This window comes from Heterodontus francisci, chromosome 24 (genome assembly GCF_036365525.1).
Source record: "Heterodontus francisci isolate sHetFra1 chromosome 24, sHetFra1.hap1, whole genome shotgun sequence".
NCBI classification, from domain to species: domain Eukaryota; kingdom Metazoa; phylum Chordata; class Chondrichthyes; order Heterodontiformes; family Heterodontidae; genus Heterodontus; species Heterodontus francisci.
In genome coordinates, this window is record NC_090394.1 from 49,702,379 (window position 1) to 49,717,926 (window position 15,548).

At 42.3% G+C, this 15,548-nt stretch overlaps 1 protein-coding gene across 2 annotated transcripts in view; it reads left to right on the forward strand.

The window, feature by feature from the left end:
• Positions 1–811: 811 nt before the first annotated feature.
• The window catches only part of clcn7 (chloride channel 7), a 99,901-nt gene continuing 85,164 nt past the window's right edge, over positions 812–15,548 (forward strand). For both annotated transcript variants that reach the window (XM_068056154.1, XM_068056156.1), the window contains exon 1: positions 812–1,232. In XM_068056154.1, the coding sequence (XP_067912255.1) occupies positions 1,110–1,232 (123 nt within the window). In that variant the 5' untranslated portion in view covers positions 812–1,109. The remainder of the gene's footprint in view (positions 1,233–15,548) is intronic.

The following is a 15,548-nucleotide window of genomic DNA, read 5'->3' on the forward strand; positions in this document are numbered from 1 at the left end:
TGAACATAATTGTATAATCAGCATTTCTCAAGGCATTGTACGTTCCAGTTTCTGGTAAAGTTCTAAATTCTGGTGCATTCTACACAATTCTAGATAACAATTTGGTATAAGTCCCACCTTCTTCACTTTGCCTGGCCTTACTTGATAAGGGACTGAATAAAATAACTTCCACTATAATATGGCATGAATAACTTCCAATATGCATTTCAGAACTAAGCTGGTAAAAGTGAAGCTTTTTTTTTGGAATATGCTGTCATAATAAAAACAGATAATGCTGGAAATACTCAGCAGGTCAGGCAGCATCTGTGGAGAGAAAAACAGAGTTACCGGGCTGAATTCTATAAGCCCGCTACTGAAATCCTTGGCGGGCAAAGTCGCACGCCAAACAGCTTCCGCGATTCCAAGCATGGCGGCTCATTTAAATAGCCGGGGCCGACCGCCCCCCTGATCACGTGGAGGGCACAAGCTTTCCGACCCTGGCAATGGCATCAGCTGCCGGTGTGCAGGCGCTGACACCATTTTTAAAGTGCTGTTAGCTCTACTGGCAATTTAAATATTTAAAGAAAGATTAAATGAAATTAAATAAATACATCTCTTTTGCCCCTCTCCCATCACTCCATAACAATTAAATCAATTATCTGCCCTTCCCCCCCAAAACACTTACCTTTACCATCTGACCTTCCCTGCCCCAATTGCACGAACTTTAAACTATAATCCTTCCCATTATCCCCTACACCAATGACATTAATTTGACCCTGCTCCCTGCGCACCACCCCCCACACTAAGAAACTTACCTCCAACTCCACACCCACCAGTTTTGCGCTTTGTTTCCCTGGATGGGGATCTGAGGGCGTGGCAGTGCCAGCCGCCGGGGTGAAGATTGTAGCGGGACATCAGGAGGTGATGGCAATGTTAGACGTAGTGGACTTTTGTTGCTAGTTTGTTGGGATGAATGATGATGAGCAATGGAGAGTTGGGGAATGAGATGTCACTGTTTCGAGTTCAGGAGGAAAACGCAATGGGCGGAGTGTGACGAACCAGCGGACTCGCCGTAGAGTGATCACGGGACCGGGATGCGTGTCTCTTGACAACAACAGGGGACCGGCAAGATGGCGAATGTGATCAAGAAAGTTTCTTGGTCGAGTAAGGATGATGAGGCTGGCCCCGGAGAGAATACCCCGTTACTGAATGGCTCGTCCAGCGCCTCTCAGTCCTCGGGGCTGTCCCAGCAGGTAAGAACCCGGCAGCTGTGACCTCAGCCGCTCCCATTGTTTGGACCCAACACACGGCGCCTGTTACCATCAACAGCCTGGTATTTATGGAACCTTCACGGCTGGTTAAAAGCACAGTTTCGCAATTAGCAGTAAAAACACATAACAAAAGATCTTCAAGATTTCTCGCCTTTGGCGCTGGATCCGTTTAGTTTTAAAGCCGCCTTTCTGTCTTTTAAACACGCGTTTAGCAGCAATCAAGAGTTTCTGCAATAGTTGTGAAACTGTTTTGTCTGAGAGGTGAAAGTTGGTGCTGGTGGGCTAGTCGAACTTTTTTTTAAAAAGTATTTCTCTATTTAGATGAGGTTTGAAACTTTTTTTTGAAGCATTTCACTGTTAGGTTTTAAGTGATGACCTGTCATTTAAAAGAGCGAGTATGTCGGCGTAGATGCTGTAATCACTTAATTCTCTATCAGGCTGTGATCTGATCACTGGATTCTGATATTGTTTGTAAACTGTTAACAGTAACCTTTAAACTCAGATCAGATTACATGATGGTAAAAAGTGCTGAACTCCAGCGGTGAGGTGAGCATTTGACCGAGTATGGCATCAAGGAGCCCTCGCAAAACTGGAGTCAATGGGAATTGTTGGGGGGAACTCGCTACTGGTTGGAGTCATACCTAGCGCAAAGAAAGATAGTTATGGTTGTTTGAGGTTAATCATCTTAGCTCCAGGGCATCACTGCAGGAGTTCCTCAGGGTAGTGTCCTAGGCCCAACCATCTTCAGCTGCTTCATCAATGACCTTCCTTCAATCATAAGGTCAGAAGTGGGGATGTTGGCTGATGATTGCACAATGTTCAACATCATTTGCGATTCCTCAGATACTGTAGAAATGTAGTAAGACCTGGACAATATCCAGGCTTGGGCTGATAAGTGACAAGTAACATTCATGCCACACAAGTGCCAGGCAATGACCATCTCCAGCAAGACAGAATCTAACCATCTCCCCTTGACATTACGATTGCTGAATCTCCCACGATGAACATTCTGGGGGGTTACCATTGACCAGAAACTGAAGTGGAGTAGCTATATAAATACTGTGGCTACAAGAACAGGTCAGAGGCCAGGGATCCTGTGATGAGTAACTCACCTCCTCTCCCAAAGCCTGTCCACCATTGACAAGGCACAAGTCAAGAGTGTGATGGAATATTCTCCACTTGCCTGGATGGGTGCAGCACCAACAACAGTCAAGAAACTCAACACCATCCAGTACAAAGCAGCCCGCTTGATTGGCACCCCATCCACAAACATTCATTCCTTCCACCACCAACGCACAGAGGCCGCAGTGTGTACCATCTACAAGATGCATTGCAGCAATGCACCAAGGCTCCTTGGACTGCACCTTCCAAACCCTCAACCTCTACCACCTAGAAGGAGAAGGGCAGCAAATGCATGGGAACACCACCACCTGCAAGTTCCCCTCCTAGCCACACACCGTCCTGACTTGGAACTATATCACTGTTCCTTTACCGTCGCTGGGTCAAAATCCTGGAACTCCCTAACAGCACTGTTGGTGTAGCTACCCGACGTGGACTGCTGCGTTTCAAGAAGGCAGCTCATCGCCACCTTCTCAAGGGCAATTAGGGTTGGGCAATAAATTCTGACCTAGCCAGCGATGCCCACATCCCATGACGAATAATAAAAAAAACATGAATGGATCTTGAGTAGTTTGGAAAATGTCACTTGTGCTCAGATCGACTGAAATCATCATGAAAAATTTTAATTGCCCTGCTTTTTTATGTCATTAAACCATCAAATGGATGTTGTGGACACGATGTTGGAAGTCTCACGTCAGCGTTCAGACAGCCGCTGTCTTTCTTTGAGTAAGGCGCTTTAATGTCTCCCTGTATCTAACTTGTTTTCACAAACCCTATCATCTCATGTTTAATGGACAATTCTTGAGCAAGTGCTCTGCTTGGAAGAGTTGAATTCCTTGCAAGCCAATAGCATCCAAAAAAGACCTGCATATCATAGTTGTTTGGTTGCTGGCAGCTTTGGTGTGTGATTTCTGGACTGCTTCAGAACTTTACAGCTGAAATATTTTGCTCTCATACAAGGAAAGAGGATCAGGGCTAATTCTGTAGATTCTGCAGCTAATGCCAACAACAATACAATTAATGCAGGATTGTATATGTCTCTTTGCAGCTTAATTTTAATTTATGATCCCTCAAGCTGCATTCTCTTGTTCCAGGATGTCAAGATTAACTGGTAGTCAGCCCACACGTTATAGCTGTAGTCTTGAGAGATGCATAGAGTAGATTTGGATTACAGGTCTGCTGCTGTGTCTTGCCTCATCTCTGTGACTACTTTCCTCATCGACATCGTCTTTGGACAATTTAGATTCAAAAGTATATGAGTCTACCATTGGTTTTATAGCATGTAAATGGTTGAATGTTTTAAACACACCATCCTCACTTGGAACTATCTTGCTGTTCCTTCACTGTCACTGGGCCAAAATCCTGGAACTCCCTCCCTAACATCACTATGGGTGTACCTACACCACGTGGACTGCAGCGCTTCAAGAAGACAGCTTACCAACACCTGCTCAAGGGATCATAGAATTTGGTCTGTTGAGCCGGCTCCGCCATTCAAACAGATCATGGCTGATGATCTACCTCTATGCTATTTTTCCCCACTATCCCCATATCCCTTGATGCCATTAGTTTCAGAAATATAGCAATTTCTGTATTGGACATGCTCAATAATTGAGCTTCCACAGCCCGCTGAGGTAGAGGATTCCACAGAACATATCAGTGAAAGTTTGAGACCATAAAATAATGTAGGACAGATGGTGGCCATTTGGTCCATTGTCCCTCTACAGGCTGAAAGAGTTATCCAATTAGTTCCACTCCCCAGTAACAAAATCTAACAATCTCAAATTTAAAGTGATTATTTCAGCTAACATCTACCACAAAAAAACAGAAGATATGTTCTCCAATAATTTAAAATCTGAGATTAATAAGTTTTTACAAGCCAAGGATACTAAGGTATATGAAGTCAAGATGGGTAAATGGAGTTAAGATACCTCTCAGTCCTGATCTCAGAATGGTAGAACAAGTTTGAGGGGCTGAAGGGCCTCCTACTGTTCCTATGCTAATATATTAATGTGCAGAAATTGGGTGGGGCAGGGGGGGATGGTGGAGAGGAGACATAATTCCTAGCTCTTGTCTTTTTGCTATAACTTCACTACTCTTCCTTCTGAACACATTATGTTGGTGTCGGCTGCCACAATGAGCACCTTGAACAGAGAAAGGCCAACTGTATAAATGGATTATTCATTTAGGCAGAGGCTAGATGACTTAAAATCTGAGATTACTCTGAAGTGGCAACTTGTTTCTAAAGCCAAAGATTGTTGAGATTTGCAGCAGAAGCTAGTTGAGCTGCAATGTTTGAATGCGCCTTACATCGAGAGATTTCATTATATAAGCAGCAGGAGATGCTGTGATCTGGCAACGCAGTTTTTGGGTAGGCATGGGATTAGTGCTGGAGTTGTGCACTTGGAATAGACTGGTTATCATATAGTTACGTACAGTTACATATAGTCTACAGCACAGAAACAGGCCAGTTGGTCCAACTGGTCTACATTGGCATTTATGAATCATTCGATTTTAGAAACTTAAGTATGGAAGGAGGCCATTTGGTCTGTCGTGTTCGTGCTGGCTTTTTGAAGGAGTAGTTCTGCTTCGTCTTGTGTGCCTGCCTGTGCATGCAGCTCACCAACCTTATTAGTTACAGTATGGGCATTGATGCACACATAATTTGATACCTCCTTCAACACATTTGTTATTTTCCTTAATCTGGTCCCTGCAATTTTTGGGATATTTCTAATTTTACTGCTGTTTATATCTGTCTTGTGATCTTATTTCTGCACATATCAGCCATGGCCCGGTTGATAGCACTCTTGCCTCTTGAGTTGCAAGGACCTATTCCAGGATTTAAGCACAGAAATCAAGGCTGACATTCCAGTACAGTAATGAGGGAGCGCTGTACTGTCAGAGGTGCCGTATTTCGGATGAGACGTTAAACAGAGGTCCCATCGGCCCCCTCAGTTGGATCCCATGGCATTATTTCGAAGAAGAGCAGGGGAGTTATTTAACCCTCAATGAACATCACAAAAACAGATAATCTGGTCATTAGTGCATTACTGTTTGTGGACAAATTGGCTGCTGCATTTCCTACATTACAACAGTGACTACACTTCACATACTTCATTCACTATAAAGCACTTTGAGATGTTTGGTGGTTATGAAAAGTGCTGTATAAATGCAAGACTTTTTGCTCCTCTCAGCTATTTTCTGCTTCCCCTACTCCACACAAGTCCCTCTCAATCCTCCTCTTGTAACTCCGTCAACATATCCCTCTATTCCTTTCTCCTTCATGTGCTTATATATTTTCCCTTAAATGTAAGATAAAATTGTGGGGCTTTATGCCCCCTACTAAGGTAGGACCAGACTTGGCAGCAAAGCTTTTTTGTGAATTGACTTTATTGGGATAAAGGTAAGGACAAGTTTTCAGATAAACTATAGTCACAAACTCAGGCAGTGATTAACAGTCTAATACAGATACTACTCGTATTAGAAACTGGAAAGCTGGAGTGTACGACTAGTTGCTCTTGCAGCTTTTTGATCTTTAAGCTCTCACTCTCTTGCTCTTGTCTCTGCCGTTCAAAAATTTCTCTCAGTTGTACAGAAACATGGACAAGATATCTTTTATCCTGACTGCTTTCCAATTAACCTTCCCGTTCCCCAATCATGTTTAGCTTTGTGTTTAAAAGATGCCTTTCTTAACCAACCAAGAAGCATTCTTTCTTTGTTGTTAACTGTTCCGATTTACATAAGTAATGCCTTTGTGTTGACTAATATATTCCATGCTTTTACATTCTGAGGTTCCTTATCTACATTTTGTTCTCTCAGAAGCTGTTTTCACTGTCTGCTGTCAAGGTCTCACCATTTTACTGCATGTAAGCATTTTAAAATTTCACAATCCCCCAGAATCCCTCTACTTTGAAATCTTGTCTATACTGTGCCCTATTTCCTAAGTTTTTCCACTTTACCATTCTACGAAGAAGGATTCTAATAAAGCTAAATGTTAGTTTATAATGTCAGTTGTTCGTTTATAATAGTTAGATTTTAACAATTAGTTTTCTGGTTATTAACCTCAATGCTATTTACCTCAACAACTCCTTGTGGTAGCACATGCCACATTTTTACCACTCTTTGGGTAAAGGCTTTTCTTCTGAAATCCCTTTTGGATTTGACCATCTTGCATTTATGGATTAAGTTTTGGACTCTCCCACAAATGGAAACATTTTCTCTGCCTATCAATCAAACCCTTTCATAATCTCAACAGACCTCTATCAGGTCACACCTCAGCCCTCACTTTTCTAGAGAAAAGCCTCTTCAGCTTTTTCTGATAAGTATATCCTTTCGGTTCTGTTATCATACTTCTGAATATTTTTTGCACCTCTGTGCCTTTCTATCCTTTCTACAATATAGAGGCCAGAACTGTCCACCATACTCCAAATGTAGCCTAACCATGGTGCTATGCAAGTCTAACATAACTACTCTGCTTTTCAATTCTATCACTTGAAATTAACTGCAGTGCTTGGTTCCTTTTTTTATGGCCATATTGACCTGCATTGCTCCTTTTAGTGATCTGTACCCCTAGATTTGTTTGATCCTGTACCCTATTTAGACTCTTATTTGCCAAGCAGTATGTAGCTGCTTTATTCTTCCTGCCAAAACGCACAACCTCACGTGTCTAATTTTGTCTTTTATTTGCCAATTGCACATCCATTCTGGAAGAACACGGAAGCCCTTTCGAACCGTTAAATGTCTCTGGATAACACTGATAATGATGTGAAATGAATGGATCTCTGGAATGTGGTATATCAGGCGATCAAGCAGACCTTTGGATTCATGTCTAGATGTCAACAAAATTGGTTTAATGAGAATAGCGAATACAGCTGACTTCTGCATGAAAGGAACAGGAGAGTGCATCAAAATCTACCTGCTGATCCCAGTTCAATGACTGAGATGGCTGCCTCTAGAAACCTTTGTCTCAAAGTGCAGATCAGATGGCACCAAATACAAGACTGATGTTGGAAAGCTAATGTAGCTGAGTTGCAGGGATATGGCGACAGGCATCACATGAGATAGGTATACATAGAATTATAGTACACAACATAATGTGATGGTACCAGTAAAGAGCAAAGATAATGGATCGCAGATAATGAATTGACAGGTAATATATTAGCAATGGGTGCGCAACCCTACATTGTCCAGTTCTGAAGAAGCATTGAATCACATTCTGCATGTTGGATGTTTACTAATACATCTTTAGATGTGTGAGTTTTTTAAAAAAATCATTATTTTTTCTGGTTAAATATTGAACTATTAACGGTATTGTTCTTAAAGTATTTGCGTTCCTGTTTATTTTAGTTGAGTAATGAGCAACTTGACATCTAATGAGTGACCTATTCAAAGCTGATTTGCTACTAAATGAAATAAACGTTGGAGAGCATACATTCTGTAGAACTCTTTATCATTATGTGAAGTAGAGGCTTCCATGAGGTCTATGAAGAATGGCAAGGTAACAGGACCATTGTTCTCTTTAAAATTTAATTGTCATGTACTGCCAGCTTTTCAGCATGCGGTCCCTTTAAAATTCTTTTGCGTGGCCATGCACGTGTGCTATTTATCAAGGATCAAAGCTTGTGTGGTACCTTCCAGGCTGCTGTTCAGTCCTGCACTGTGTAGTTTAGCGGGAACATTGACTAAGACCAAATAGCATTCCTTGACAGATTTACAAGATTGGATGTAGAGCTTGTGCTGAGTACTTGCCCAAGTTGTTCTGCCTAATCTGGAGAGAAGGTTGCACAGGACCTAAAGGATACAACCAGATATGTAAAAACAGAGGAGAGAAGTCTGATTGGAATAACTGTTGGGGCATCTTACTTTTATTGTCGGTGGCATGGTTGAGACTGATTTTTCTCGATCACCTGTTTAATATAGTGGACAGGAGGCTTCTGGAATCACAATATGGCTAGCCTAGGATCTACGAAAAGAGAAAATACAAGTTGAGATTTTTGTCATGTACTCTCTGCCTATTGCAGAAAGGGAGCTAAGGGGCTGAATTTAACGCCGCCCCAGCGGGTCGGAGAGTGGCATGGGGGTGGCATAAAATTGAGCAGCAGGCTCCGGGAGGCCTAACCACCACACTTCTGCATCCGGACAAGTTTATGACGTTGGGCAGGGGCTGGGAAAACGGCCTGCCCGCCCGAGGCCAATTAAGGCCCTTAAGTGGCTGTTAAATGGCCATTTAAGGGCCCTCACCAGCCTCCACGGATATTTCACCCTTGCCAAGCGGGCGTGCTGGGGACATGAAAGACCACCCAGCGATAGCTGTCGCCCTTTCCATGCCCGGGGTGGGGGGGTGCATGGCAGTTGGGCACAGGGTGCCCGATTGAGGGCTGCCCCCGCCTCCCAACCCAACCCACCCCCGGGACCCAAGACGCACCCCCCCTCCCCCCAAATGACCACTCCAGCCTCACCAAGGAAGGACAGATCCCCCAGTGAGGCATGCCACTACTTACCTTCCCTCCTCGATCCATGGCGTCGGCTGGGCTGCAGTCCCAGCAGTGGCCACCACTCCCCGACTTTCACATCAGTGGCGATATCTGGTCCGCCTAAGGTAAAATCTAGCCCAATGAGTTAAATGGCTAATACTGAAAGAACAGAAGAATATTCAGCATTGGTGGGTTGGTGAAAAGACAAGATCCATGTACAACAAAAGCATGAAAAGCAGAGAAAGAGAAAAATACCTAAAAACTGTGTGTATAACAGAAATGAACTTTAAATAAAAATACAAATGAATCGTGGGTCAACCAAGGAAGCAAAGGATGGGTTCATACTAAGTGCCCACAAGTCTTCCTGTGCTCTGATGAAGGATTGCCAACCTGAATATCTACCTACCTTCCCTCTTTCCAGATACTGAGACCCCCCACTCCACATTGCAAGTACCTATTACTGTAAAGAGAATGGAAGGTTTATTTGAGACCTGAAGTTTTAAACTCTTATTAAGAGCAATGTGCCTAGTAAAAACATGAGCTATCATTCTTGAAGTTTGTGTTGAAATTCATTTGTACAGTGTGGGAAACCAAAGACTGAGAGGTGAAGGAGGAGTTCATGTTAAGCTGCAGGCAGGTCAACTGAAATCTATTTGCTGTTAACTTAGTTCTGTGAATCTTGTTTATCAAACTTGATTTGCATTTTTCAACCTATTATGGTATTTTGCTTTGGAGATCAAGTGTATGTGGGATCTCCTGCTGTTTCCAGCCCATGACATAATGATAAAGAGTTCTACAGAATGTATGCTTTCCAATGTTTATTTCATTTAGTAGCAAGTAGCAAATCAGCTTTGAATAGGTCACTCATTAGATGCCAAGTTGCTCATTACTCAACTAAAATAAAGAGGAATGCACATACTTTAAGAACAATACAATTAATAGCTCAATAACCAGCAAAAATAATGTTTTTTAAAAAATGCAAACATTTAAATATGTATTAATAAATTCACCATGAGGATATGGTGTTCCCCATTCCATTGAAATGTTATTGGTTCAATTAAGCACTGAGTACCACATATCTTTACGTTTTTTGGATGTTGGCGAATCAGCGCTGGTAATGTGGGGAGGAAGAATGTAAACACTGGACACACTACCATGATATTACCAAACAGCCCTGGTGTTCATGGAGGGGGAAAAGAAGCTTCAGTTAACAACTTAGAATTGGCGGGCTTTTGATGGTGAACTGTGAACATTCACCGTCATTGCCCCTCTGAATCTGACTGCAACCTCAGGATTTAGCGCAAGTGTAGACTAACATGGAAATCCTGAAGTTGCGTTCTATCATTCACTGCTCTGCCACAGGCTGTGTCAAGGACACCCGCCCAGAGCCGGCAAGCAGTGAAATCAATTGATCTGCTGAGAACTTTTCCTCTTCTGCTTTTAAATTGCTGTTTGATACCCCATCAAAATTTAAGCTTGTTCAGTGAAATGTTAAGGGGTTTTTAAACGGCGATCTGAGTAATAACTATGCTGAACAACCGATCTGGCCCTGAAAAAATAGTGGAATATTGTTACATTTCTCCATTATGATTAATTGCTGAAGTTTGCTGAGTTCGTGATGTTTCAGCTTTGACCTTAACCCCATGTGTATGTCCCAAACTTTATTTTGCTCTCTCTGCAAAATTTTTAAATAGTGATTTTATTAGTGTTTTTCATTTCCTGGTAGGCTGTATGTGAGAATTCTTTAATGTGATTGGCTGCTTGGACAGCTTGATGACTGAGAATCCCCACTTAATGCTATAGCCAATTGCACATCGAGAGAGACAAAGATCTCGCCACAAAGATCAATGGATCTCTTAGTGAGGCTTTTTTCAAGGTGAGTACCCTTGCTTTGCCATAGACGGCAAACTCTGGGCCATTATGTTGATGGGGTAAGATGAAGTAAGGTGGGAGGAGGTTCGTGTGGAGTGTGGACACCATCATGGATCTATTGGCCTGAATGGCTTGTTACTGTGCTCTAAATTCTGTGTAATGAGCTAGCCTAACTTGTAACAATTAGTGGCACATTAGGTGAAATGACACTAATGATGGGAATCTTACGGTTTTGGACACCAGATAATCATAACAAATTGTCTTTTACTTCTTTAACAGCGCTGAAAAATACAGAAAGGGTACCATAACCTCATTCTAGAGAACACAATGACTTTAACGTGCTATCTCATTGAACATGTTCTGACTATACTGGAGCTTTTATATATTACTTGTTTAAGGAACCGTCTTTGAATAGTAATCACATAATGTCTGGACAGTAGTCTGAATATTGTGTTACCAGATTGGAATATTGTCTCCTTTATTCCATACGAAGACTATTTGATTTAATATCCTCTTCCAGACTGTAAGTTCTGTTAGATCCTGAGGACCCAATAATAAAAGAAGTGAGTCCCTGTTTGGCTCATGATATTTCCAGAAGTTGCTGCTATTTTCTTGTACTGGAACAACTGAACTTGATATGGAGTGATTAGTCCATTAAAGGTATAACTGGCATTGCTTGGGGGTAATTATGCTGTAACTACAATTTGCACTTGTGTTTTTGAGCAAGCTGATATTTCTGTCCATTTACAGTTAAAACATTGACAGGTCAAGTGAGTTAGACAATTTTGAGGAAATGTGTAAATTTGTGGTTGGAACTTTCAGAATTCTGTTAACAAGAATCAAACTGACTGCATTAGACCCTATCTGCTTCTATTCTGAATCTGTCTAGAAGAGCTATAGTAAGCTTGTGTGTGAACTAGGTCATACAAATGTCATTTGCAGTCTAGATCCTTTTCTCATTTTGCAAATATATTTGCTGAAATTGTAGATGAATTTACTTACCGGTTAAAGAAAATTGCTTTAAAACAATAATGTTTCCATTGGGATCAAAGAAAATATTAGTTATAAAAAAAGAGGCTCATAGTAGATCTTATAATGAGGCTGCACCAAAGTCCCAGGTGCAGCATATACTGTGAACCCTCAAGGGTTTTAACTAAAGCGTCCTGACCGAGCTTCTTTAAAGGATTGGGTAAGGAATATTCTTATCAAGATGTAGGCATGTTTTTGATGCAAAGGAAGACCAGATTACATACAAATCTAGTGTTCAGCCGAGTGCCTGAGGGAATGCACATCCCAGCAGGAAATTGCGAAGAAAATATGATTGCGAAAGTGTCTGCTGATTGTGGTAATTCAGTTAACTTCAGCTGGGCGAGTTTGGTTCCCATGAGCTAGATATGGCAAAAAAAGGTATGGTTCTGAATCCTTATCTTGTGGGTTTAGTCAAACATGTAGATCTAGATGTAGATGTAGTTCCGAAGAAGGGTCACTGACCCGAAACGTTAACTCTGCTTCTCTTTCCACAGATGCTGCCAGACCTGCTGAGTGAATCCAGCATTTCTTGTGTTTGTGTTGATGTAGATCTATAAACTGCTTTTATGCACCAGGATGTAGACAGAAGCAAACTCCCCACATTAATTGCATAATTAAGACAGAAGAGAGATTGGATTACATTTTTAGGATTCATGCTGCAGCCTGACAAACATGCACAAGCATAGCCAATATAACACAGCATTTTGTCACAATACGTGGGCTCCTCAGAGTAGGTGTAAGAACTTTAATTGTTGATTGATTCACTGCATCTTTGATTCCGATTTTCAATTACTGCTTTCATACTGACAAGTTTATTTTGATGGAAAATTCTAAGCAAATAAGACTAACAAGTTACATAAGCATTTTGGAAATAATCACTTGGATGTCTTGGTGCTGAACATGTGTTGCAGTAGTTTCCTGGTGCATGTTTAACTCCATCATTTGCAAAGTTCAGTATCAGTTGAATAAGAATGAAGAAAAAAAGCATTACTATAGCACCTTTCAAGATCATGGGACATCTCAAAGCGCTTCACAGCCAATGAAGTCTTTTTGAAGTGTAATCACTGTTGTGAAACACAACAGCCAATTTACACATTGCAAGCTTCCACAAACAGCAATGTGATAATGACCAGATAATCTGTTTTCTGTGATGTTGATTGAGGGATAAATATTGGCCAGGACATTGGAGTAACTCCCCTTGATTTTCAGAACAGTGCCATGGCATCTTACACATCCACCTGAGAGGGCAGACAGGGCCTTAGTTTAGCATCTCATCCGAAAGACGGCACTTCAAACAGTCTAGCACTCCCTCAGTGCTGCACTGGAGTGTCAGCCTTGATTTTTGTGCTCAAGTCTTGGCCTGGGACTTGAACCCGCTACCTTGTGACTTGGAGGAGAGTACGACCAACTGAGCCATGCAACAGACGGACATGGGCTGCCATTTTCTTCTCTTCTCACTTTTTCACCTTTGTGTTACTTGCAATGTAATTGGCAGTAGTAAATTCACATGGCGCTCATTTATGGCTTTAAGTGAAGATAAGATTGCGTTCAGCTGTGATGTTCTCTACATCTGGATAATCTATTGGTATTTGTTGACAACTCTTGTGTGAATAATTTCCCTTTGGGGAGGGTACCACAGAGCATCTGTGGAATGTATGCATTTAGGTTGAGAAGGGTAAAAAAAAATTACAGGGGTAAGTAACTGAATATAGGAAAATATTAAGATGATTGTGTATATGTGTAATATAGACAAAGTCTGTAATACCTCTTTGCAGGAAGGGAGGGGAAAGCTGAACTTGGTAACGAAAGACCAGTTAGTCTAATGTCATTGCAGGCATTTTATCAAAATCCATAATTTGAAATCAAATTAGTGAGCATTTAGAGATGCATGTGATAGGAACAGGTGTATGACATTCAGCCCCTTGAGCCTGTTCCTCCATTCAGTTAAATTATGGCTAATCTATATGTTTCAACTCCAGTTACTCACTTTTGCTTCATATCAATTACCCCTCTAAATTTTCTTTTGTGTGCGGCCTTTAAATTTGTTCACATGGCCGCTCATGTGCAGTAGTTTAAAAAGGCAAGCTTGTGAGTGACCTGCACAGTACATTCAGGATTGCTGCATGGCCGCGCATGCATGCAGCACAGAAAGAACATTGCTCTATATTCCTTGATACCTTCAGAGAATAAAACTATATCCATCTCAGTCTTGAAAATTTCAATAGTCCCAGCATCAACAGCATTTGGGAAAGTGTTTCATATTTTCACGACCGTTTGTGTGAAAGTGATTTCTGATTTTACTCCTCAAAGGCCTGTTGTAATTTTGAGATTGTGCCCTTTATGCAGGATCCCCCAGCTGAGGAAATGGTTTCTCTGTATCTACCCTATAAAATTCTGTATCATTTTAAAGACCTTGCTTAGTAAAGGCCTGCTATCTGACGGGACCTGACGACATGTGTCGGGTCCAGCTTTTGGGCTCGAGCTGAGTCCTCCGGTCGGACACACACTGTACTCCACAGACTCTGAGTCTGCGCAGTGAGCGTCTCTATGGCATCATCGCCCTCCTGCTGCAGCAGTGCAGCTTTCTTCCATTCCATCCATACAAAAGTGGTAAGTACAGTGAGTGCACTATGGTCGGGTCGGGCGTGGGGAAAATTGGAAGGACTCTGGCCGGGTTGAGCTCGCTTCTGATGTGGTTCTGTTGGGTTCGGGTCGGGGGTTTTTTTTTCCAGACCTGAGCAGGCCTTTATCGCTTAGATCATCCATAAACCTTCTAAACCCAAGAGAATGCAAACCATGATTTTGCAGCCTGTTCTCAAAATTTAACATTTTAAGCCGCAGCGTCATTCTAGTTCATCTGCATTGCACCCCCTCCAAGTCCATGTCACCTTTCATGAGGTTTGGCGCGAAACTGAATCCATTACTCCAGACAAAATCAACATACTGTGTTTGCTGGAAATCTGAAATAAAACCACAAAATGTTGGAAATACTCAGGTCTGGCAGCATCTGTGGAGAGAGAAACAAGTTTCAGGTCGCTGCCCTTTCATGAGTACTCCAGATGTGGTCTAAGCAAAATTCTACCCTCACCCCTTCCCTTCCCTCCCAGAACCGTGACAGGGTTCCCCTTGTCCTCACTTTCCACCCCATCAGCCTCCATATCCAAAGGATCATCCTCTGCCATTTCCGCCACCTCCAGCGTGATGCCACGACCAAACGCATCTTCCCCTCCCTTCCCCTGTCAGCATTCCGAAGGGATCGTTCCCTCCGCGATACCCTGGTCCACTCCTCCATTACCCCCACCACCTCGTCTCCATCCCATGGCACCTTCCCCTGCAATCGCAGGAGGTGTAATACCTGCCCATTTACCTCCTCTCTCTTCACTATCCCAGGCCCCAAACACTCCTTTCAGGTGAAGCAGCGATTTACTTGTACCTCTTTCAATGTAGTATACTGTATTCGCTGCTCACAATGTGGTCTCCTCTACATTGAGGAGACCAAACGCAGACTGGGTGACCGCTTTGCAGAATACCTCCGCTCAGTCCGCAAGCAGGACCCTGAGCTTCTGGTTGCTTGCCATTTCAGCACTCGCCCCTGCTCTCATGCTCACATCTCTATCCTGGGCTTGCTGCAGTGTTCCAGTGAACATCAACGCAAGCTCGAGGAACAGCATCTCATTTTCCGATTAGGCACACTACAGCCTTCCGGACTGAACATTGAGTTCAATAATTTCAGAGCATGACGGGCCCCTCATTTTACTTTTATTTTTAGTTATTTTTCTTTTTTCTTCCTTTTTTTTACATTTTTTAC